Here is a 22,987-nt window from a genome sequence, read left to right as displayed (position 1 = left end):
GCCATAGCTATGCCTACCATCTACCACCTCAATCTCATTTTTAAATAAAGTAATTTACATAATTTTATATAAAAGATATATTATTAACATTAATGGTTAGTCACAATACTAACACATTCATTCATTCTATCTATACAGTGATCGATCCTCCACAAAAATGACAGTATGTGAGTCCCAGGGACCCATAATGTATACAATTTGAGGCCATACCTCACGGTTTCAGGGTCCCATTATAATTAAAAACAGTTTGAGAGAAATAACGAAACAGTGTAACCAACATTTCTGTAGGGCACAAAGCTTAAGCTTTATTTAATTAGTACACAAACTTTATACAAACATTCCGGAGCTATAACCCTAAATATTTGCAGTGTACTGTATCTTAGGACACAAGGGGAGTAGAATATTATATACACAGACTGCCTGCATCATAGTTGGAGGGCATAGGACAGTTAGGGGGGAGATTAAATGGCCCTGACTGGGAGTTAAGACATACGAGCTTAAATTTCTGTCTATATAACCTTCTAAAGGCAAAACAGAAGCTCCAAATCTATATACATACAACGGTCCAGCCTCCACCAAAACTCACTTTTCCCCATTCAACTCGCAACACACTGAAGATGCTAAAATGATCACCATCAGTTTTTTTAATAATAGTGCTGATGCATATTATGCCACATAGTAGTGCCCCCAATACACACTGTGCCACATCATAGAGCCCCCAGTACACATCATGGACCTGAATTAGAGCCACAGGCAATGCCAATGTTCACGTAGTGATGGGCGTTCCTGGGTGATGATTGGGAGGTGGCTATAAGGCATGCAAAAATGGTCTGTTAAGCAGGCATGTTATGGGAGGCCTGTCAATGAAAGCCAGTACATACAGAGACGCACAGGTGTAGACATAGGGAGGCCAGGTGCAGCCATGGGACCTCATTCAGAGGCACTCGCAAGAAGCGAGCGCTCGTTCTGAATGAGGGCGGCCACTTCTAATTTTAAGTGCGGCGTCCTTGTCGCTAGCTAAACTCTGGGTTACCACCCACAGCTTTAGCGACCGACCAGGTTGATGGTCGCGATGGTCAAGACCATCGCGACCATCGGAGCTTGCGACAAGACCCTATGGTTGGGTCTCGGCAGCCGCAAGCCCCAGGGAGCTTCCTGCTCTGATCGAGCAGGAAGCTCCCCACTGACATCACTGCTGATGTCAGTGCGGCCGCTCACAAAACGGCATGCGTTCCTTAAGGAACGCCTCCGTTTGTGGAACAACCCCACCGCCCCGCCTACAAAACGGGCCGAGCTGTCGATCAACATCGACAGCCGGCCCTTTTGTAGTGAGCTCCGGAGCGAGAGAGTTTCGCTCTCGCTCCGGGGCTTGCGCACGCGCAGTGCAGCCTAAACATCGACCCGGTTGCGAGCGCTCAGCGCTTGTGACCGGGTATGAATGAGGACCATGGTCTGTTAAGCAGGAGTGCCGGGGGCCTGTCAATGAAAGCCAGTACATACAGAGACGCACAGGTGCAGACATAGGGAGGCCATAGCCAGCAGGAGACACTGTACCTGCCATAGAGCTGGCAAGTTTCGATGGTGCAACCGATAGTGGCATATAAAAATGCAATAAATCGGTATAACAGTGTGTACGGACACTGAAAGTGGACGTCTCAGTCCTTGCACTTTTGGCCGCACTGATGTACACATGGGAAGATGTTTGTAGCTGCATTTGCATAAAGTCCCAGATGGGCAACTGTTAATAGACGCACATTATGCCACTTTGTAGTTCCCCCAATCACATTATGCCACTTTGTAGTGCCCCTGAACAGTTTGCCATATTGTAGTGCCCATGGAACACACTATACCACATCGTAGTGCTCCCTGACACATTATGCCACATTATAGTCCCGATACACATTATGCCACATTGTAGTGACGCCAATACACTTTATGCCCCATTATAGTGCCCCAATACACATTATGTCACATTATAGTACCCCCAATACACATTATGCCACTTTGTAGTGCCTGTGATACGCATTGCAACTTTATCAGGGTATTTGCTTTTTCAGTCCAAGTTAGAACCTCTAGCATGTGTAACACATCTCAGTCACTGACAGCTGTGTGTATTTGTGTGGGGAGGCAGGGGGGGTTATGGAGGATACAAATATGTGCCCCTGAGGGTACTACACTCCTTGTACTTACTTTGAGTGCCCAAGAACGTTTACCACTGGGGAGCAAGTGAGGAGCAAAAAAGGGGGACAAAGCAAGCGGCGGGGATTTGAGAGTCTTCCACCCCTACTGAATATGGCAGGGATAGGCAACTATTCGTCCAACAGGCTTACTCCTGCTCTGTGTCAGTGGGGCTTATTGGGAGTCACACTGCTAGCAGAGCACCATCATTTCTGGGAGTGCTTACAGTGCGATTACTGTTGGGGGCGGAGGAAGCTGGGGGATGCTGAAGCTGGGAGGAGACAGCCAAGGTTTGGGGTGACTGACACAGCCAGATCTTATTGGCTGCAGCGCTTCCTATAGGACCTGCTCATTTTGAAAAAAAAAGTCCGTACCTCCATATATAGCATATAATACATGCTATGGTGGAACTATATTTACGAGTACTGCCTATCTGTTTGGTGTATTTTGGATCCTGAGTTTCAGGATATCCAGGAGGGCACCGGGACTTTATTATACAGTTCCTTTCAAAGGGAGTGCTGCACATCTGGACTGATGTGTACAATATATATATATATATACATACACACACATATACACATATATTACTCACAAATAAAATTTTGTGTAATGCTGTCACGTCTCCTCAATGCATAAGTCCAGACGGGTCCCAAGGCAAGGGAGACAGGATAGCTTTCGGAGGAGAGGACCGGCCGCCAGGGTAAGTATAGGAGCAGAGCTGTGATGGGATGGGGGCAGGGCAGAGCCGTGATGCGGGTAGGAGGACAGCCGAAAGAATGGGGGCAGCCAGAGAAGGGGCAGATCCAGGTGGAAACTGAGCTAGCTCGTCTGTTACGCTAGATATATATATATATATATACATACATACACACACATACATAAATGTCTGTCTCTCTATCTAAACACTGCTTTTGCAAACCACAATATTGTCAAATATAACTAAAAAAAAAATCAGTTCTGACAGTGCTTTACAGGAGGGCTACCTTAGTCTCAGTGATCATGAGCAGCAGCCAGCACAACTCACCAGGCGAGCTAACCAGCCTTCACGGAGCCGATCTCCTGCAGCAGCTTGTGGGGTAGGACATATGTGACATCATCATTACGCGGCGCGTAGGATGCGCCGAAGCACCACTATTCAGTGCAGGCAGGGAGGAAAAGTAAAAGCCGGAAGTTGCGCAAGCTGCCATTTGTCTGGTGTTTTCTGAACTGGCTGCGGGTGGCCGGAGAGGGGATGAGAGCGGCCCGCCAGGGTTTCAATAGGCGGGGCTTCAGACGGCGCCCGCTGTCAGTGGGGTGGCAAGGAGAAAAAATCCTGTTTAAACAATTGCCGTGGGCCTATTTTGAATAGGGGGCCTGGAGCTGTAGCTCCACCCGCCCCATCGTTAATCCGGCCCTGGCTACCCTGGTGAGTATTGCTCTTAATTTGAAAAGGTGATGGATCAAAGCCATTTGCCAAGAACACTGCTTAAGGATTGTAACATAAAGCTGTGATACCATGGAGGAACGGTCCTCCAAAAGCCATTTTGCACAGTCTTTGTAATATGAAAGAACAAAATACTCTGTTGAAGGTCTTCTCAGTGTCCAAGCTCACTACCCACGCAGGTGTATCCACATTCTTTGCTGCGCAGATCATGCTAATAGCATTCCTTGTATTGTCCACATCCTGACCACCTGCTATTATCATTTAAGATTACTGGTAGAAAACATTATATTCTATATTGTATTCCTTTACTACAGATGATACAGGGTTTAGGTCTGGGTCACAGATATCTATGGTCAGGGAGTAGACGAGGGAAAAATCAATAGTGAACAGGAGATTTGCCGCATGAATGTGCAACAACTGTGTGATGCCATTGCCATCATGGCAACATGGACCAGAATCTCTAAGGAATGTTTCTAGCACCTTGCGGAATCCATGCGCCATTAAGAATTCAGGTTGTTTTCGGGGCATAGGGGCTGTACTGGGGGCAAAGGGGTGGCTTTCCCAGTACAAGAAAGGTGTACCTTATAAAGTGGCCATATAGATAAGACAGATTTATAAAATGTTCCTTTCATATTTAATGCAAGCTGAAAGTTGTGCTGCTCTATATAAAAAAAGGCAAACATGCAGATGAAACAACATCCAATTATTGTACTACTGCCCCAGGAACTACACATGTCAGAGATAAATCTTTCAGGCTGTCTGTCACTCTTCGTGTCCCTATGGGAGAGGCAGGAACTGCTGTAAAATTAAGTTCTGGCTACAATAACTGAGAGAAGAAAACAGAAGGTTATATTTGAGCGCTGACAGAACTTTGGTCATTTGCAGTCAGAATTCTATAGTCAGCTGACTAATTTAAAATCTTGTTTCAACAGATAATAAAATAAAAAAAATACAAGGAAAGAGAAATGACAAATGAGTTTTACCCGATACTTACCATTGTTCCACTTAACAGCATGCTGGTTCGATTTCAACTTGCAACAATCTACCATAGAGTTTGTTGAGAAAATGCTTAAATCTGCAATATAAACACATCTAGAACTTAAGTTTAAAAGAAAAAAATAAATTTATATATATATATATATACACATATATATATATATATATATATATATATATACGCACACACACAGTATATATATGTGTATATTATGCAAAAAGTAGACATTTGTATATATATATATATATATATATATATATAGCAGATTTTTAAAAATTATTGCTTTACCTAGCACACATATATTGCAAGCTGGAAGTTCTACCCGTGCTTTTACCTTGTATTGCAGCCATTAAATAAGAAATTATATACTTTTGCCTGGGATTGCAACTCTCCCAATTCAGGACATATTCTCTTGTTCTAGCATTACATTTTTAAAATGTTTACCAGAGAAATACAGTTTTCAATGTACCCATACTAAATAGCAGAGTAAAGGGAATTACATTTTTATACTACCAAGTTCTTTTTCCAAGTAATGTATTGCTTCTGAACCTGAATATTTCAGAGTAGAAATACTGCTGCTATGTGGAAATGCACATAGCAGTAGTATTTCTATGTTTTAGCATTTATGATAAAAACAGGAATTTAATTTAACCCCTTTGCTGCAAAGGCTTTTTGTCCCCTTAACTGGTTGAGCATATTTTGTTACTTTTGCAAGGCAAATGCATGGTGGGGTTCCAGTTGCTCGGATACAACTCTTCAATGGATCAAAGCATGGTCACAATAGCAATAGTATATGATATGTTTTTGCTATTGCTATGGTCACAACATGCAGTATAAGGTACAAAACAGAGCTGCTGTGCATCCCTAGGGCCATATCCAATTAGCCTCGAACACTGTTTGGGCGCTAATTGATCCCCGCGATCGGCGAAAATGCCCAGTTTTTTGCAGATTTTTTTTTTCTCCCTATCCTATTATTTTGGGCGAAATAATAGGATAGTTCGCCCATTAACAGATAGGAGCCGCGATAAGCTCGCAGCCCTTTTTTGGGCAAAAAAACAGCACTTATCTCAGATTATTTTTCATGACACATCAGGTCCCAAACAAACAACCCTAATAAGTGCCGTTGTCAGGCCAACTTCGGGGCTAATTGGATAGCCACGAGCGAGCCCCGGGCCAGCTAATTAGCTGCGGTAATTTAAATCGGCTAATTGGATATGGCCCCTAGTGGCAATAGCTTCTCCTACTAAACCTGTTTTTTGTGTTATTCTGAGTGATCAATCCAGGGCCAGATCAACAATGGGGCGGATTGAGCTCCAGGCCTCCACATACAAATAGGCTCATCAACATGGCACCTAGAGAACAATGTATTATATACTGTATGTCCAAGGCCTATGCTAGGTTCTTCCTCTCCAAGACTCCCAATGCTCCATTGTGAGTCCAATGCTCTGCAAAGCAGGGAACCTGGATTGCGGAATAGTGCCAATCTCTAGAATAAATACTATAAAATTCAGCTTGGATCGGCTGGCCCTACTGCTGCATCCAATAGATTACTGTGATCGCTGGCCCTGTAAATGTCTGATGTATTACATACACTGCACTCTGTATGATGCTAGCTATGCCCTCTTCATGGGCTGACCACACTTGCTCTAAAATCAAGCATTTGGAAATCATCTTCACGAAATCTGGCATTTGCTCATTTTGGGTTCATCACATTCCAACTTCATTATCAATAATATTCATACTTGCCTACTTTTGAAAAAGCATTTCAGGGAGATTGTGAAAGCAGCACCTAAGAACGCGGAGGTAAAGTGGGCGTGTACTGCTACATCTTAGAGGCGTGTCATAATACTGACTGACATCCACATGTAAATGAGCCCCAAAGCAGTTAGTAAGATCTATTAGTTGATGAAAACACACTGATACTTTTCAGAAAATGCATGTAGCCATAGGGATCATTGTGCCTTATACCCAATGCAGGGAAATTATACTAATGATCCCATTTGATTGTATATATCTCTGTTGTTGTTTTTTTAATATAACAGCTACATAATGGGGGTGAGGTGCAAACAACCACCCCAATAAAATCATGCTTCCTATTGGAACAACCATGTCACCCAAAGAATAGGATCCTCTTATCTGCTGTTTGCTCTTCCCTCAAACATTACTTTTTACAACGTCATCCTCCCCATGGATCAGTGATGCTTTTCAAATATGTCTATTCAAGTGACACATGGGTATCTTGTTAACGTCACTCAGTCTAGGTGAGTTTAGGATCTTAGATGCTCTGTCTCTTTCATGAGAGAGGGAGCAGCATGGAAAGTCTAGATAAGTGCTAGTGTGGCTGTCTAGAACGTAATATCGTATAGCTGTCTGGAACATTATTTGTGCTCTGTCTATCTTAGCTCTGTCGGAGATTTCTGCCTGCAATTGATGTGCTGCTACTATTCTATCAGGCTGAAAACATATGTGACATTGTAATATGCTATATAAAAACACAAGTGGAAAGTAAACAACGTAAAACATAATCCAAGTAAACATCAGAGAGATTTCCATGAATTGCTGTGCCACTTTATAATAAAATTGTTTTATTCCCTTCTGGGGAAGATACCACAGTCTACAAGAGACTTTTAGCATTACCAGATCTAATGCCCTTGTGTACGGAGATAAACGGCATAACTAAATATTCTTCTTAAATGCATTTTATCATGGCAGGACACAAGTCACAGCTGGATGCCATTCAACAGCACAATCCCAAGGTCCAACAGCTAAATAAATCTGCAGCTGGCTCTAAACAACTGCAAAGTTAAGAGCAACATAGCAAACATTTGATGGCATGTAGTGTGGGCACAGCTTCTGCCCAGGACAAGCGTTTGTTTTTTCTCCATAGTTTTTTATTCTCTCATATACGTAGTCAGCCTTTACATAGTTTCATCAGCAGAATATATTTACATCTGCTTCACTGCAATGATGACATAGGGGTCTACTCAGCAAAGTTTTTTGTACATTAAAAATGGGGAAATTATCATTTCCACTTTTTTAAGTAAATCCACTATTCAGCAATGGGTTAATGGAGAAGATAACGCAATTATCTTCTCCATTAATTCCCATCTCGCAGAGTACCGCACTGGAGGGATCAGCCATTGATCTGTACAGTGCTTTAACGCTTTTTGATATTCAGCATAGCAAAAAGTGTTAAATTACTCTAAACATATTTACTTGATATAACGCCATCTCAGAATGGCATTATATGAAGAAACATGTAATTTCCCGAAAACTGCAGAGGGAAATTTTCCCGTAAGTCCCTGCAGCATCTTGAACTCCGCCCAGTCTCCGTCCCTGCTTTGCGGTGACCGCCGAGGGTAAGAACATCTTCAGCCTGTCAAAACTGCCTAAATTGATTGACATGTGTACACGGCTTTATATTAGCCTGTATACATATATCTGTATGTGCTATTATATTTATAATTTATATATAAATTTTAAATAGAAATAGCACATAAATAAATTTGGACAGCACATAAATCAATTTGGACAGTTTTGACAGGCTCTACAGTGACTTACACGTCGGTGGTCAACACAAAGCAGGGATGGAGACTGTTCCCGAGCACATGACTGAACATGCGCAGAAGCAGAAACAGAAGGTATTGTTTTCGGAATCCCGAAAACAATACCTTCTGCACCATCGCAACCGCTGTTTGTTCCTGTACTAAAAAATGCTGAATAGCTTACAGAAAATGTAATAATTGATAAATAAAATCGTGACGATGTTGCTCGATAAATATTCTGGGCAACATCGTCACTGTTGCTGAATAGACCCCCATAATGTGAAATGTGTAGTGAGTACATAGCACCTTCTCCTGTCTTCTAAAGGTCGCCCACTTGGTGAGATTTCATCCTGTATTTCTACATACTGTAGTGTAAAACATGTTGTTTCCCCACAGCGTACGAGTATATACAGTATTTCAGCTAAAGCGGACATTTAACATGAGTACTGGGCTATTACAGGGCCGAAACTAGGATATTTGTCACCCGGTGCAAGGTAGCAATTTTGCGCCCCCTCCCTTCCCGTACCTGGCTTTTATCCTTGCTCCTCCATAAGGCAGTGCACTAGTCAAACTTCCCTGGTATAGTGACTTACATTATTCCACACACAATAATGCCCATTACACATTATGCCACACACTGTAATGCCTATTACCAAAGTGCCACTTACATATTTGCCCGACACCATTTTATGCCCCACAGTAAGGCTTCTAATTAATTTAAAATTACCTGCTCGTTGTCAGGGGTTTTATGCTCATTGCCAGGGGGTTTCATGCTCGTTGCCAGGGGGTTTCATGCTCATTGCCAGGGGTTACATGTTCATTGCTATGGGGTTTATGCTCATTGCTATGGAGTTTATGCTCGTTGCCAGGGGTTACATGCTCTTTGCCATGGGTTTATGCTCGTTGCCAGGGGTTACATGCTCGTTGCCACGGGGTTTATGCTCGTTGCCAGGGGGTTTCACGGAAGATGCAGCTTTCAGCATCTTCTCCCGGCACTTGCGCTGGTCTAATAGACACTAGAGGTCCAGTAAGGACCTCTAGCATCTGTCTCCTCCATTATTGGATGGCCGTTTTTTGACTCTCCAGCCCCCAAGCCACCGTGAGTCATCCCTTTTTCACCCCCTGCATTCCAGCACCCGGTGCACGTGCACCTCTGGGCCCCCCCCTAGTTGCGGCCCTGACTATTACCAAAGGAAACATTTAAATAGGCATCATATTTCTCCTGTCTGACATAACAGAGCAGTATCTAGTATAGATAGAAATATTTCAGAGAAGCAAGAATGTACAGTATGTACTTATAATTTCACTGCTAAGGGGCCAGTGAGTGGTATGTGCCTTATTCCAGTGTCGAAGCTGGATGATTGGCTGAGGCTGAATCTGTTTACAATCGGAATCTGCAAGAAGCCATTTTGCGACTGATCTCCCAGCGCCATTTTAAGTTACAACTCACAAGCTAAGTACAGATGGCAATGTTTTTGGTAATCTGTTTAGAAGCAATGACAAGCCCATTCTGGGGACAACCTTGTGTAGAAAAATACCATAACAAACACAGTATCAGTTAGTAACTAGAAAAACAGCTTCCTGAGAAAAGTAATTAGAAAAAAACAATACACCAGTAACTGTGGGTGTTTTTGCATGTAAATTAATAAACCTTACATGTAGGCAGGTATAGCTATGGCAATTGAAATATAACCCAGACAATGATCTGCACAATTGAATTTTTAAATAGGCAGAAAAAAACCTTTAGTTTCACTGTCAGACAGGCTGGCACCAGCAAACAGCTGGGGGTCTCCACCCTGTTTGGGTGTGAAACGCATTACTAATAACACATTGCATTGCAGTTTAAAAATTTTAGTAAGGGATGATGTATGTGTGTATATATATATATATATATATATATATACACACACATATATATATATATATATATATATAGAGAGAGAGAGATTAACTCCATCATAAATAGACTCACATGCATAAACACTGCACATTAAGCACAGTTGCGCTGTTTCACTCTACAAATAAACGCACCACGCATATTAGCAACTTTACGCAATATTCTGTTACACTTACACAAATTACATGAAAGATTCCCTAATATTAAAGTGTAATATTCAAGATTTACTCAGTGATTATTAATGTTGTGAAATAAAGATTATTTGATATCTAAGGTTTAGCACATGATAAGCCAACCATGTTTGGTAGCGTACTGATCTACTCTGTCTCAACAGCTTTCCGGTGTCATCGGTCAGAAGATCGCAACATGCATTCTCAACTTATGGACTGTAGAGAGTTAAAACACCAAAATGTACTTTGTAATGTTAGCAGTTGCATGCAGGGGGAATAAGGAGACAATAGGCTGTCGGAGGCTGACCTGTGTCCATTTGAATCAACCTGTTAAATATCCTGTAACAGATGCACCCGCACTGGGAACCAATGAAACCATGCCAAACTTTTCTATTGTATTGCTTATCCCTGTAAGGGTATAAATGTGCTTACAGACTCCAATCTGGAGTCTTCATGCTGATGCTGTTGATGGAGGTTTCTTATGGATGCCGGTAACTGGTCCCAGTGCGTGTGCGTATGTATAACTGTACCTTGGGTCTGTATAATTTCTTTGCGCTAAATTGTCTTTAGATCACAGCATGTAACCTATTGTTTTTATGTTAAATAATATACTTTGTGCTTTGGAAACACATTTTCAAGGTCTGAAGGCTTTTATTTTACTGTACGACTGCGTACGTAAATAGCGTAAATTTTAGAAGGTTTAGGCAGGTTTTAGAAGGTATAGGAAGGATTGTACCAGAGGTTTAAAACCGTTACAACACCAGCATGGAACAATGGGTGGCCCATAGCCTTCAATGCTTATGTGAAAGCCTCTGAGGAGAGTTCAAATTGCTTTTGAGTCCTTATTGGTGAGTACTGAGTGTCAATGGGGAGAGCAAGATTAAGAACACACCAACTGAGCACTGTGGAGAGGGCTGTAATTTCATAATAAAACAAAATACCAAAATGCAACATGTTGTACGTTGTTATGTATAAGCTGGCACGTGTGCATGTAGGCAGAGCCGTAACTAGACTTTGTGGCGCCATGTGCCAGAGAGAGCATTGGCCCCTCCCCCCCATTTTTTTTAATAAGGACATAAGATAGTGCACCAGAAAAAGGGCCATGGTCTCATGGGGAAGGGACAGGGAAGAGATAGGGGAGGCCAGGAGATGCTGGGGATAAAAGGAGAGGAAGCTACAAGTGAGAATGATAATAAACAGGAAAATTGACAGGCCCGAACAGCACCCCCTGCCCTACGGTGCCCTGTGCCACGGCACTGGGCGCAGTACCCTAGTTACGGTCCTGCATGTAGGTTTTGTTATCTTAGAGAATCTAACGTTGGCTATCGCTGCCCACAAATACTGCAATGTCACAGATTAAAGAGGAGATGTATCAAACAGTCTCCAGATGACAAATAAAGAAGTTACCCAAAGCTTCTAGCTATCATTTATCAAGTACATAAATATACTAAAATAAACTATAAAAATAAAAAATAAAATAATAGCTAGAAGCTACTTGGGTGCTATGGGCAATTCTCCCCCTATCATTCAACGTATCATACATGTCCCCATATATTAAGAAACTGGAAACGCCAGATAACTATGCATTCGTATGTAACTACCCAGGGACGTATCAATAATGGGTGCAAGGTATGTGGTGCACACGGGCCCCTGGGTCCAGGTGGTCTCACATCGCGCACCCTGCACCCATACCTGGCCATTGTCTCCAGGGTGCTGAGAAAAATTTTGGCATCCATTATCTCGGTGACTCGCGCATGCGCAGTACTGCTGTCCCCGGGAAAACGGTGGGGGTGCCATTTTCTTAGAGACCCGCGCATGGGCAATAGATTCGGGCACTTAGCCAGAATCGACTGCACCCGCGGCCGCCACGGTACCACCGGTGAGAGGAGGGGGCCAGTCTGCATACGGGCCCCCTCCTCTCTTAAAACACCCCTATAACTACCATTAGTCTTTATTTCCAGATCTTATCCAAGTTCACCACCCATGTAGCTTACAGATGGCATTGGACTGAGGGCCTGATTCAGAGTCGCTCGCTCTGACAGAGAGCTCGCTCTGAATCAGGGCCGGGCTTTTTTTTTTCGGAGCGGCCTCTTAGCCGCTCGCATAGCTGTGGGTGACCACCCACAGCTATAGCGAGCGGCCATGATGATGGTCTCGATGGTCAAGACCATTGCGACCATCGGGCTTGTGACGAGACCCTTGTGGTAGGGTCTCGTTCATCGCAAGCCCCAGAGAACTTTCGGCTCTAACAGAGCCGGAAGCTCTCAACTGACATCACTTGTGATGTCAGTGGGGCCGCCCCCAAACGACAGGCGTTCTCATGGGAATGCCTCCGTTTGGGCAGCCACCCCACCAAACGGGGAGAGCTGTCACTCAACATCGACAGCTCGCCCCCTTTGGTGCGACACCCAGAGCGACGGAGTGCCCGTCGCTAGCCGGGTCTCGCACATGCGCACGATGGAGCCGGCTCCATCGTGCGCATGCGCTGTGGGCCACCATTCACCTGGTTGCGAGCGCTCAGCGCTTGCGACCGAGTCTGAATCAGGCCCTGAGTGTCAGGATCACAATACTTTGGGGTCTATTTACTAAGCAGTGTTAGGAAACAGAGTGAAAAGTGATAACTGCATCTCACAGGCTGTGTTTGAAAAATGACAGTTGGGAGCTGATTGGCTGGCACCTTATCACTTTTCACTCTGTCTCCTAACACTGCTTAGTAAATAGACTCCTTTATTGTAAAGGTGCAGGAGCAGTTGACACAGGGATCACTGATAATTGAGATGATGTTCAGTTGCGGTTTTCAGGTAGTTCACAAGCTGTGGCAGATTCCCACTGATAAAGATATTACAAACCTCATTGGGAATAAGACCATAGTGTTAAGGCCCCCATACATCAGCAATTGATTCCAGCAATCGTGCAATTTGCAATCGATTGTGTATAAAAATCTTTCCCATTTTCAATCGATTGCAGATTGCAGAATTGCTACAATCGACTGAAAAAGGGAAAGATTTTTATACACAATCAATTGCAAATTGCACTACTGCGGCAATCAATTGCTGATGCATGGGGGCCTTTACTTATTTTATGTTTTACAATAATGGGCAGCTGTTGGTTTTAGTACATAAAACAAAAACACAAATTGTATGTCAATGTCATTTTATTCAATAATTTTAATGATTGCATACTATAATTCTTATTTTAGAACCACAAGTTCAAGAAAATATAATATTGCTGTACAACCATTGTGGCGGTGATGCCGGATAGTCTCCAATCGGACTATTCTTTTGAGTCGCCACAAAGGCATATGATATTGTATTGTGGCCCAATCTTTATGAAATTTAGACGGTTATTTGGGCCTAGTTTTTAAGCTTTAATTACCTTTTTACATGCCTCCTATCACTTTATTGTTAGTTAATGGAACGGTGGGAGAAGGCCTTGTGATGTCCAGTGGAACAAGAGGTTGTGAAGATATTGGCCTTTGTGGACGATGTTCTTTTATTTGTTTCGGACCAGAGGGGGCCCTTTGACCGTTGATGTAGCGAATCTAAGAATTTGGATCAGTGTCAGGATTTGAGGTTAATTTTGAAAAGTCTAACGCATTATACCTAAGGCCGGGTCATGCACGTCTGGCATGATTTAGGAAAATTGCCATCGAATGGGCCACCAAATCCATTACATATTTAGGGGTGCAAATTCCCAAAAACTCACTAATCTATTTGAACTCTATTGTGCGTAGTGATAAGGAAGATTCAGAGAAATTATGACATCTTAACCTCTCGTACTTAGGGGGTCATTCAGACCCGCTCGCGAGCGCAGGACGCTCGCAAGCGGGTCGATGGTGCCCTACTGCGCATGCGCACAACGGAGGGAGCTCCATCGTGCGCATGCGCGAGACCCGGCTAGCGACAGGATAGCCGTCACTCCGGGTCTCGCCGCACCAAAGGGGGCGTGCTGTCGATGTTGATTGACAGCACGCCCCCTTTGGTGGGCGTGCCGGGGTCGTGGCTGCCAGACGGAGGCGTTCCCATGAAGCCGGCCCCACTGACATCAGTAGTGATGTCAGTGGGAGTGATTTTGGCTCTGATAGAGCCAAAATCACTCCAGGGACCCTACCGCAGGGTCTCTGTCGCAAGCCCGATGGTCACGATGGTCTTGACCATCATCATGGATGCTCGCTATAGCTGTGGGTGGTAATCCACAGCTATGTGAGCGTCCATGAGGCCGCTCCAAGTTGAGGGAGGAGGGCCCTGATTCAGAGTGAGCGCTCTGGTCAGAGCGTTCGGCTCTGAATCAGGCCCACAGGCCGAGCTAACTTGGTGAAGATGATTTTATTCCTAAGAATCCTTTACCCTCTTCAGTCTCTTCCTATTATATAGTCTAGACGTGACACTAGAGATTGAAAGAATAATATGCACTTTTATTTGGAATGGTAAGAGAGCTAGGATTGGCTTTGTTAAGCTTCAACAAAGTAGATCCAATGGTGGTATTAATTTACCTAAAATTAGTGCTTACAGTCACGCAACCCTTCTTGGCCATTTGAGAGATTGGCTTAATGACAAAGATATGTATACCAATACTACATTAGATGCTGATTTCTTGAATGGCATTAGCTTAACCTTGTTTTTGCACCTAATTGACAGTGAGATACCCATATTGGTTCAAGCTCACCCATCATTAATGTCTACCCGTAACAGTGGCAAACGCAGGATTTTGAAAGGGGGGTTTCCAAATTCTTGGTTACTGAAAAACATCTAGCCACAATAAATATATAGATGCCCCCAGTAATGCCCCTTATACAGTGCCCTCTATGTAGTGCCCACAGTAGTGATGCCCCTATGCAGTGCCCCAGTAGTGCCCCTTATACAGTGCCTCCAGTAGTAGCCCCGCCTATGCAGTGCTCCCAGTAGTGCCCCTTATACAGTGCCCTCCAGTAGTGCCCCTTATATAGTACCCCTCTATGTAGTTCCCGCAATAGTCATGCCCCTATGCAGTGCCCCTTATATAGTCCCCCCTATGCAGTGCCCCCAGTAGTGCCCCTTATATAATGTAGTAGTAGTCCCTAATACTAACACTTTTATAATAAATTGCTCTACAGTGTACATACTCCTACAAGTCCTGATCTGAATCTCTTGCCATGCTTTTCTCACTCCCCTCCCTTAGCCTACACACACACTCACACACATACACACACTGACAGACACACTCATAAACACATACACTAACACAGACACACACTGCAGCGCAGCCTGTGCGCTTACCTAAGAACATGAATACAGACTTAGCCAAATAAATACTGTCTGGCACCACCCCCGCCCGCCCACTCAACCCCCCCTCCCCACGCACCTCCACCCACGGCGTGCGGCTACGGGACTCGACATCGCTGGCACCAGTGGATTACACTGTGTCACCCGGCAGCAGGCGCGCTCATCCTCAGATGCCGGTCACGATGGTGCCCCTATGCGGGAACTGACTGGGAGGGGCTTGCGCGCTGAGCTCCCCCTACAGCCAGCCCAGGCAGTCGGGACTCTTGAAAAAAAACAATAAAAAAAAATTGCTCAGCTGCTCGGGCCAGCGGCGAATGGAGCAACGGGCAGGGGGGGTTTCTAGGTACTCGGAACCCCCCCTGCGTGCGCGTGTGCGTAAAGCATGGCATATATTGCGGCACAAGCGCTTCTTGAACCCATATGTATCCCCATTTCTTTCACTAATACATAATCCAAATTTTCAAAAAGGGAATGCAGGTTATTCTTTTACTTTATGGGACAGGCAGGGTATTACTTGTGTTCGACAACTTATGAATTGTTTGAACAGGTGGTGGAACAATATGCGATGGTTAGGTTTTTTCTTCTAACTTACTTACAGGCCCACCATTATATGGCTGATCTGCCCAGGGTGTTCTCACCGGATGATTGCAACATCTCTTTAGATGACTTGTTAATAATGGAGAACCCCTCCTATAAAGCAATCTTCCTACATTATTCTCTTCTTAATACTACTTTACAGTATGATACACAGAAAACTAGGTTGGCACAATGGAGAGACCAATTCCCATCTCTAACTACAGATAAGCTGCTGTGAACACTTGAGACATCAATTAAACTAAACCCTGCAGCATCCTATGTAGAATTATTCTTGAACATATGTCATAGGACATATCTTTGCCCTTATGGTACACACCTCATGGGGATGAAGGAAGATCATTCATACCCTAGATGCGTCTCTCAATGGGTTTATCACAACTCACGGATGGTTATGGATGCAACCCGTATTTTGGAATTGGCGAGACCGATTTCTGAGGCGCGGAGTCTAATGTGTCGGCGGTATTCACCAGGGACCCTCGCAAGAAGGTATGGACTTGGCTGCGTCCGACACACAGGTCGCGGCCCTCAGTATAGGTTCCCTATACAGGTGCTGGTGAACTCTGGATGGAGCGGTAAATACTTTCAACATAGTCAATAGGCCAGGTCAGAAGCAAACGGACAGGACGGTACCAGGGAGCAAACATATGCAGATCATGGAGGATAGCAAAGGTCGAAACCAGATATTCAATGCAGTACCAGGGGTCAGACGAAATCGTAGTCATAAACAAGCCAAGGTCAGTTACAAGTAACGAGATATACACAGGAACGCTGGAGTAAGCTAATGGAGCCTATACTCTGGCACTGGAGTGCTCCCAGGAAATTCCTTATATAGGTCAGGGTTCAAACCAGGCCCAATCAGCTATTTCCTAATCCCACGTATACATATCTTTAAGTCTTTAATAGAGCGGCGCGCGTGTCCCTATGGGGGCCACGGCCGCCGGAGGAGAGAGAGCAGCTGATAGCGGGCACCGGTGATCTCCTGCCTGCTGTCATTCGCCAGCCTGGACCCCAGTGCTGCAGGACCCGGTGAAAGAGCAAAGGGTACGGCTAGACTGCGACAGGGTTGAACTAATGCACAGTTTATGGGAGTGTCCAGTAATACAGAGAATTTGGAGTCAAGTATGAGGTTATGTCAATCGTCATTTAGTTAATGGACTCCCGTTAACTTCTGAATGGGCACTTTGTTTCATCTTGTCCGAAGCCACTTGAATAGCACAGAAATTATTGGTAGCCACCATCTCAATTACAGATAAAAAGTGTATTCTGCAAATGTGGATACAATCTACCCCCCTTACATTTTCCCTCTTTTTAGAAAAACTTTTCCATGTTTTTAGAATGGAATAGTTGGAGACCTCACTACATAAGGAAAGGTTTACTGAAAGAATTTTTGAAACATGGGAGAGTTATAAAGATACCCTCTTCCACTCACTTACAGTTCATCCGGAAAGTATTCACAGCGCTTCACTTTTTCCACATTTTGTTATGTTAAAGCCTTATTCCAAAATGGAATAAATTCATTTTTGTCCACTCATTTGATATCTTGGCTGTGTGTTTAGGGTCGTTGTCCTGCTGAAAGATGAACCGTCGTCCCAGTCTGAGGTCAAGAGTGCTCTGGAGCAGGTTTTCATCCAGGATGTCTCTGTACATTGCTGCATTCATATTTCCCTATATCCTGACTAGTCTCCCAGTTCCTGCCACTGAAAAACATCCCCACAGTATTGGCCTGGTGATGAGTGGTACCTGGTTTCCTCCAAACATAACGCCTAGCATTGACGCAAAACAATTCAATCTGTTGTTTCTCGTGGCCTGAGAGTCCTTCAGGTGCATTTTGGCAAACTCCAGGTGGGCTGCCATGTGCTTTTTACTAAGGAGTGGCTTCCATCTGGCCACTCTACCATACAGGTCTGATTGGTGGATTGCTGCAGAGATGGTTGTCCTTCTGGAAGGTTCTCCTCTCTCCACAGAGGAATGCTGTAGCTCTGACAGAGTGACCATCGGGTTCTTGGTCAACTCCGTGACTCTCCCACAATTGCTCAGTTTAGATGGCCGGCCAACTCTAGGAAGAGTCCTGGTAGTTCCGAACTTCTTCTATTTACGGATGATGGAGGCCACTGTGCTCATTGTGACCTTCAAAGCAGCAGATATTTTTCTGTACCCTTCCCCAGATTTGTGCCTCGAGACAATCCTGTCTCGGAGGTCTACAGACAATTCCTTTGACTTCATGCTTGGTTTGTGCTCTGACATGCACTGTCAAGTGTAGGACCTTATATAGACAGGTGCATGCACTTCAAAATCATATCCAAACAACTGAATTTACCACAGGTAGACTCCAATTAAGCTGCAGGAACATCTCAAGGACGATCAGTGGAAACAGGATGCACCTGAGCTCAATTTTGTGCTTCATGGCAAAGGCTGTGAATACTTATGTACATGTGATTTCTTTTCTTTTTTTTTTTTAATAAAATGATCAAAAATCTCAAAAAAACTTTTTACACGTTGTCATTACTGGGTATTGTGTGTAGAATTTTGAGGACAAAAATGAATTTATTCCATTTTGGAATAAGGCTGTAACTTAACAAAATGTGGAAAATGTGAAGCGCTGTGAATACTTTCCGGATTCACTGTAAGGAGCAGATTTGGAAGAGTTTTAGGAATACGCTATGGTACGAGAGTATGTTCTCAAGACCCCCCCATTTCTCTCACTGATGACTATGTCATGGTTGATCTATGCCTTGGCAAACTTTTTTTTTGCTTAAACATGGATGAAGGGAAAGTAGTTGACATGAAGCCAGGTTCACACCTGTCACGGCATGGTCATGTTTTCTGTGCCGCTGGGTCACTTACCGCTCGTGTCACGCTGTGATCCAGTCTCATGGCAAGGTGCCAGCGTCCTTTGTCCATTCTGGAATGCATAGGCTTCAGTTTTCTCGGCCTGCTAGGCCATAATTCAGAGACTAGCCTGGAGTACTGCTGTGACATGTTCTGATCACCTAACCACTGTCTATCCAATCCTATGCCAGACTGCGCTTCCCTGAACCACCTGATTATGCTCAGCCTCTCTCAGCTAACCCAGGGGTATACATAGGCAAACGCAGAGGGGGTTTCCGGTTGCCTGGAAACCCCCCTCCCTAGCCCACACCATGATGACCACAATAGAAATAGCATATAATACTAAATTTGCAAGTTTTTAAGATCTCCTCAGTGTCACAAATAAAATAATTAGCACCTCCTGTTGAACTTTTAAAATGTGCCAGCCAGTAATGAATATACTTGTGCACCAACTAGGAGATCAGGTAAACATGCACTGTTAGGACTACACGGAAATATACCATCTATAGGTTCAATTATTAATACTATATAATACTACACTATCCAGTACATAAGGAGTCCAATCTTTACATACTGTATCTGTCCAGGGCAGGGCAAGGTTCTCTTTTGAGTCACCTACCCCCCCCCCCAATACAACACAGATTCCCAAACTTGCTCGAAGGATCTGGAATGGAGCCCACATCTGGATTTAAAAAATTCAACTCAGGCAGAATGGCGCTACTTCCGCATATAATGGGATACTGTGTTTGCTGGTCCTGTATATGTCAGAATTATTACGTACCGTTGTATGATGTATATTATGTATCTGGTTAAGTGCTTTAAAATCAAGTAATTGGAAACCCCCCTCTAGAAATCCAGCGTTTGCCACTGGTATAAGTTCCATCCACTGGCTCTAGCAAATGGCCAGTGCAACATCTAACACAGTTACCACTGTGGCAGGTATTCCTGAAGTTTAATATCTAGTTTCCTGCTACAGCTTTTCCTGATCATCAGTGCAGCAGTACCATCTGACTGCCCTACTGAATCCAGTATCCAGGTTGCTGTTATCTTTGTCATTACAATTTCTAAATATAGAAGACCTCAGAGTGTTACTTGTATCCTGTCTATTAGCCTCTGCATTCCCTGTATCAATGCAGTCCTGTTTTGAGTCCAGTAACTTTCAGAACTAATTGGTTACACATCTGCAGGATTCCAGTATTTGCAAAGAGACTTAAACTACATATACACGGTACGATCTGTAGCGCCAACGACTTGAAAGATCTCTTTCAAAGATATCTTTCAGTGAAGTCATCCTGCCACATCTCAGAAAAGGGCAAAGTTGACAATATCGTCCAGATTGGCTTGCATGCACGAACGATCATAGATATCATTATCGTTCATGTGGGAAGGCGCAACGTTGGTTGTTCACTGCATAAAAATGAACAATACATCGTTGAACGATAATGTTATCGTTCATAGATATTGTGCCATGTGTACGCACCTTGATGTTTGTCTGCATAGAGCCTAATCATTCATCCATGTGGCTCACCTGTGCTCTCCAAGGCACTACAGAGATCCTGGATTACTGCAGTGCTATTAACCTCTGAATTCCCTGCATAGTTTCAGTGTAAACTTTACTTCTGCTTACTGCCAAGGTATCAGCATCCAGCAACACAGTCTTACCACCTGTAGTGTGTATAGCTCAGTTCCTACTGAGTCATGCTATCTGAACTCAACATTGAACTTTATTCTGCACCATACCCTTTGCGAATCCTCCACTTGACTGCACAGCCGGTTACAACCCGGTGTTCAACCACAGTACCACTGTCACTACAGCGTCCAACACTGCCGGTACTAGCCAGGTCTTCAGCTTCCAGTTGCCAAAGCTTCTACGGGTCCTTCGGGTTAGGTCTCAGTGCTCTCCACTTTCCAGCCAGGTTACAATCCACTGACAAGCTCATCATCATTCATTAAGGTCAGACTTCCATCCTGGTTGCATCTCCAGTGCCCTCTACCTACCAGCAACCAGTATACACTGAGCACACCAGCATATCCTTTCTCCCTGTTGCTCTGTTCCCAGAGACTCTTGCACTTGTGCAGATCACAGCTCAAGTCAGCCAACTTCACTCACTCAGACCCCAGTCCAGTTCACAACCCAAGTCCAGATTCACAAACAAATCGGTTTGTGACAACACCATATTTATCACTTATTTTTTATCCAACACCATTTTGGAACATACTGCTTATTTAATTTTGCTGCATATTGGATATTTGTTCCTGATGTGCGTAATACTGTACTTACACTGAAGGTACTTTATCACTGTTTTTGAATCAAAGAAAAAATTTGCAGATAGATGGATATAAAATATTGCATGCAGTACTGTAGTGAATATTGAAGCACTAAGCACAAGTTACATTGGTTGATCTCACCTTTTCCATTATGTGAATAAGGATTAGCTGTGACATTTGCATTGTAGGAAGTGCACCAGAACCAGCAAATCAGGACCAGTTTGTTTAAAAAGTTTCCTACTAAAAATACATTTAAGATCTGATCTTCAGAGAAAGTATATGACATTTAAAATATTAACTCAATAGCATATCAGTGCTGACAGATGACCTGTTACATTGTATCTAATGGACAAGATCTTACCTGGTAGACATGAAAGGCGTGGCTAGATTTACCTCGCAGGAAAACGGAGGGTATCCAAACATTTATAAGGGCACAGTGTGATCTGTAAAAGAGACAAAGATGTAAAGCTCGCTGACATTTTCAGAAAACAGGAGAGTTCAAAACTATTGATATTTTCTCTACTGAAAATAAACGCAAGTGGTACCACTAAACTATGTATTATGCAGATATTAGTCAATTAAAGGTTAGGAGGAGGCCAGCTAAAGAGGAGTAATAATTCCGTACTCTCATTAAGTGACACAGGAAGTGCTGGTTATTATGTTCTCAGTGGCCTCTTCCAATGTGAAGTGTTTCTTTCTCTGCTGAAATAGTTTTTTATTCCGGAACATGACTACTTTTCAACTACGTTTGACAATCAAGTGAAAAATACTTGAAGCACAATTTCATGTTTAAAAAACACTTTACCCTCTTCGATTCCTCCAGAAGTAAATAACACTGAAGTGTGTGTGTGTGTGTAAGTACCAGGTGGAAGAAAATGGAATTCTCAGCTGACAACACTAGAGTGACAATTCCAAAGCATTCCCACAAGATTTTACTTGCAGAAGCTCATAAATGCTGCCCATGCTCCCAGACACAATCTACAGCTCAAAAGAGCTTACATTTACTCTTAAGCTGGTCACACATCTAAAGATTATCTGTCCAACCAGCCAACTAGTTGATTGGTTGGAATGAAAATCTGGTATGGTATATAATCAGCAATTTGCTCACAAACGCTGGAAAATGGACCAACTCTGTTGTTTGAACAAATAGTTTAGATCAAACATTTAAAAAAAAATGTCTGAACGACCATCTTCATCTGTTTTCTGGCATTTAGGAGCAAATTGCTGATAATCGTTTACTCCCATACGTTACCAGATTTTCATTCCAACCAATCAACAAGTTGGCTGGTTGGATGTAAGTTGGTCTAGTGTGTGGCCAGCTTAACTGTTTGTCCATTTATCATCATCACTGAAATCTAAACTGTGTCCGGAAAGGTCAACAGGTAATCACAAAACCTTAATGTTCAGGTGAACCGGACAGGTGGAAAAGATACAGAGATTATACTGTTGTTTGATATCAAAGATATCAGTCTGCTGTTTACTCTGTTTTTACCATCGGTATTACAATCATTAATTTGAACCAGGTTTTTCCTGTAAAGCTCCATTGTGTTCATTAAACCAGTGCATTAAAAGAACAGATGGAACAATTACTATTTAAAACTACACAGAAATTCTTTGTTTTGTCTATGTTATTATAAGCAACATATACAGATATGTCCACTTGCATCTTTGCAGCTTGTGCGGCAATACGCGCCTTCACGAGGCGCACGCAGCCACGGCAAAACGCATGGCACGATGTGTGCGCACATTTGCAGCGCGAACGGTAAGGATGCAAGAGGACACATTTGTATAACCCATTGGGACATAACTGTACATCAAGCTG

General features: G+C 43.5%; 1 protein-coding gene across 2 annotated transcripts in view; it reads right to left on the bottom strand.

Moving 5' to 3' along the window:
• The window catches only part of SNX29 (sorting nexin 29), a 682,594-nt gene that overhangs the window by 378,190 nt on the left and 281,417 nt on the right, over nucleotides 1-22,987 (bottom strand). For both annotated transcript variants that reach the window (XM_088474249.1, XM_088474250.1), the window contains exon 18: nucleotides 21,527-21,608. In XM_088474249.1, the coding sequence (XP_088330375.1) occupies nucleotides 21,527-21,608 (82 nt within the window). The remainder of the gene's footprint in view (nucleotides 1-21,526; nucleotides 21,609-22,987) is intronic.

The sequence above is a fragment of the Taudactylus pleione genome, unplaced genomic scaffold, assembly GCF_031769625.1.
Source record: "Taudactylus pleione unplaced genomic scaffold, aTauple2 ptg000149l, whole genome shotgun sequence".
In the NCBI taxonomy this organism is placed as follows: Eukaryota; Metazoa; Chordata; class Amphibia; order Anura; family Myobatrachidae; genus Taudactylus; species Taudactylus pleione.
This window is presented reverse-complemented; position numbering and strand designations above follow the sequence as displayed.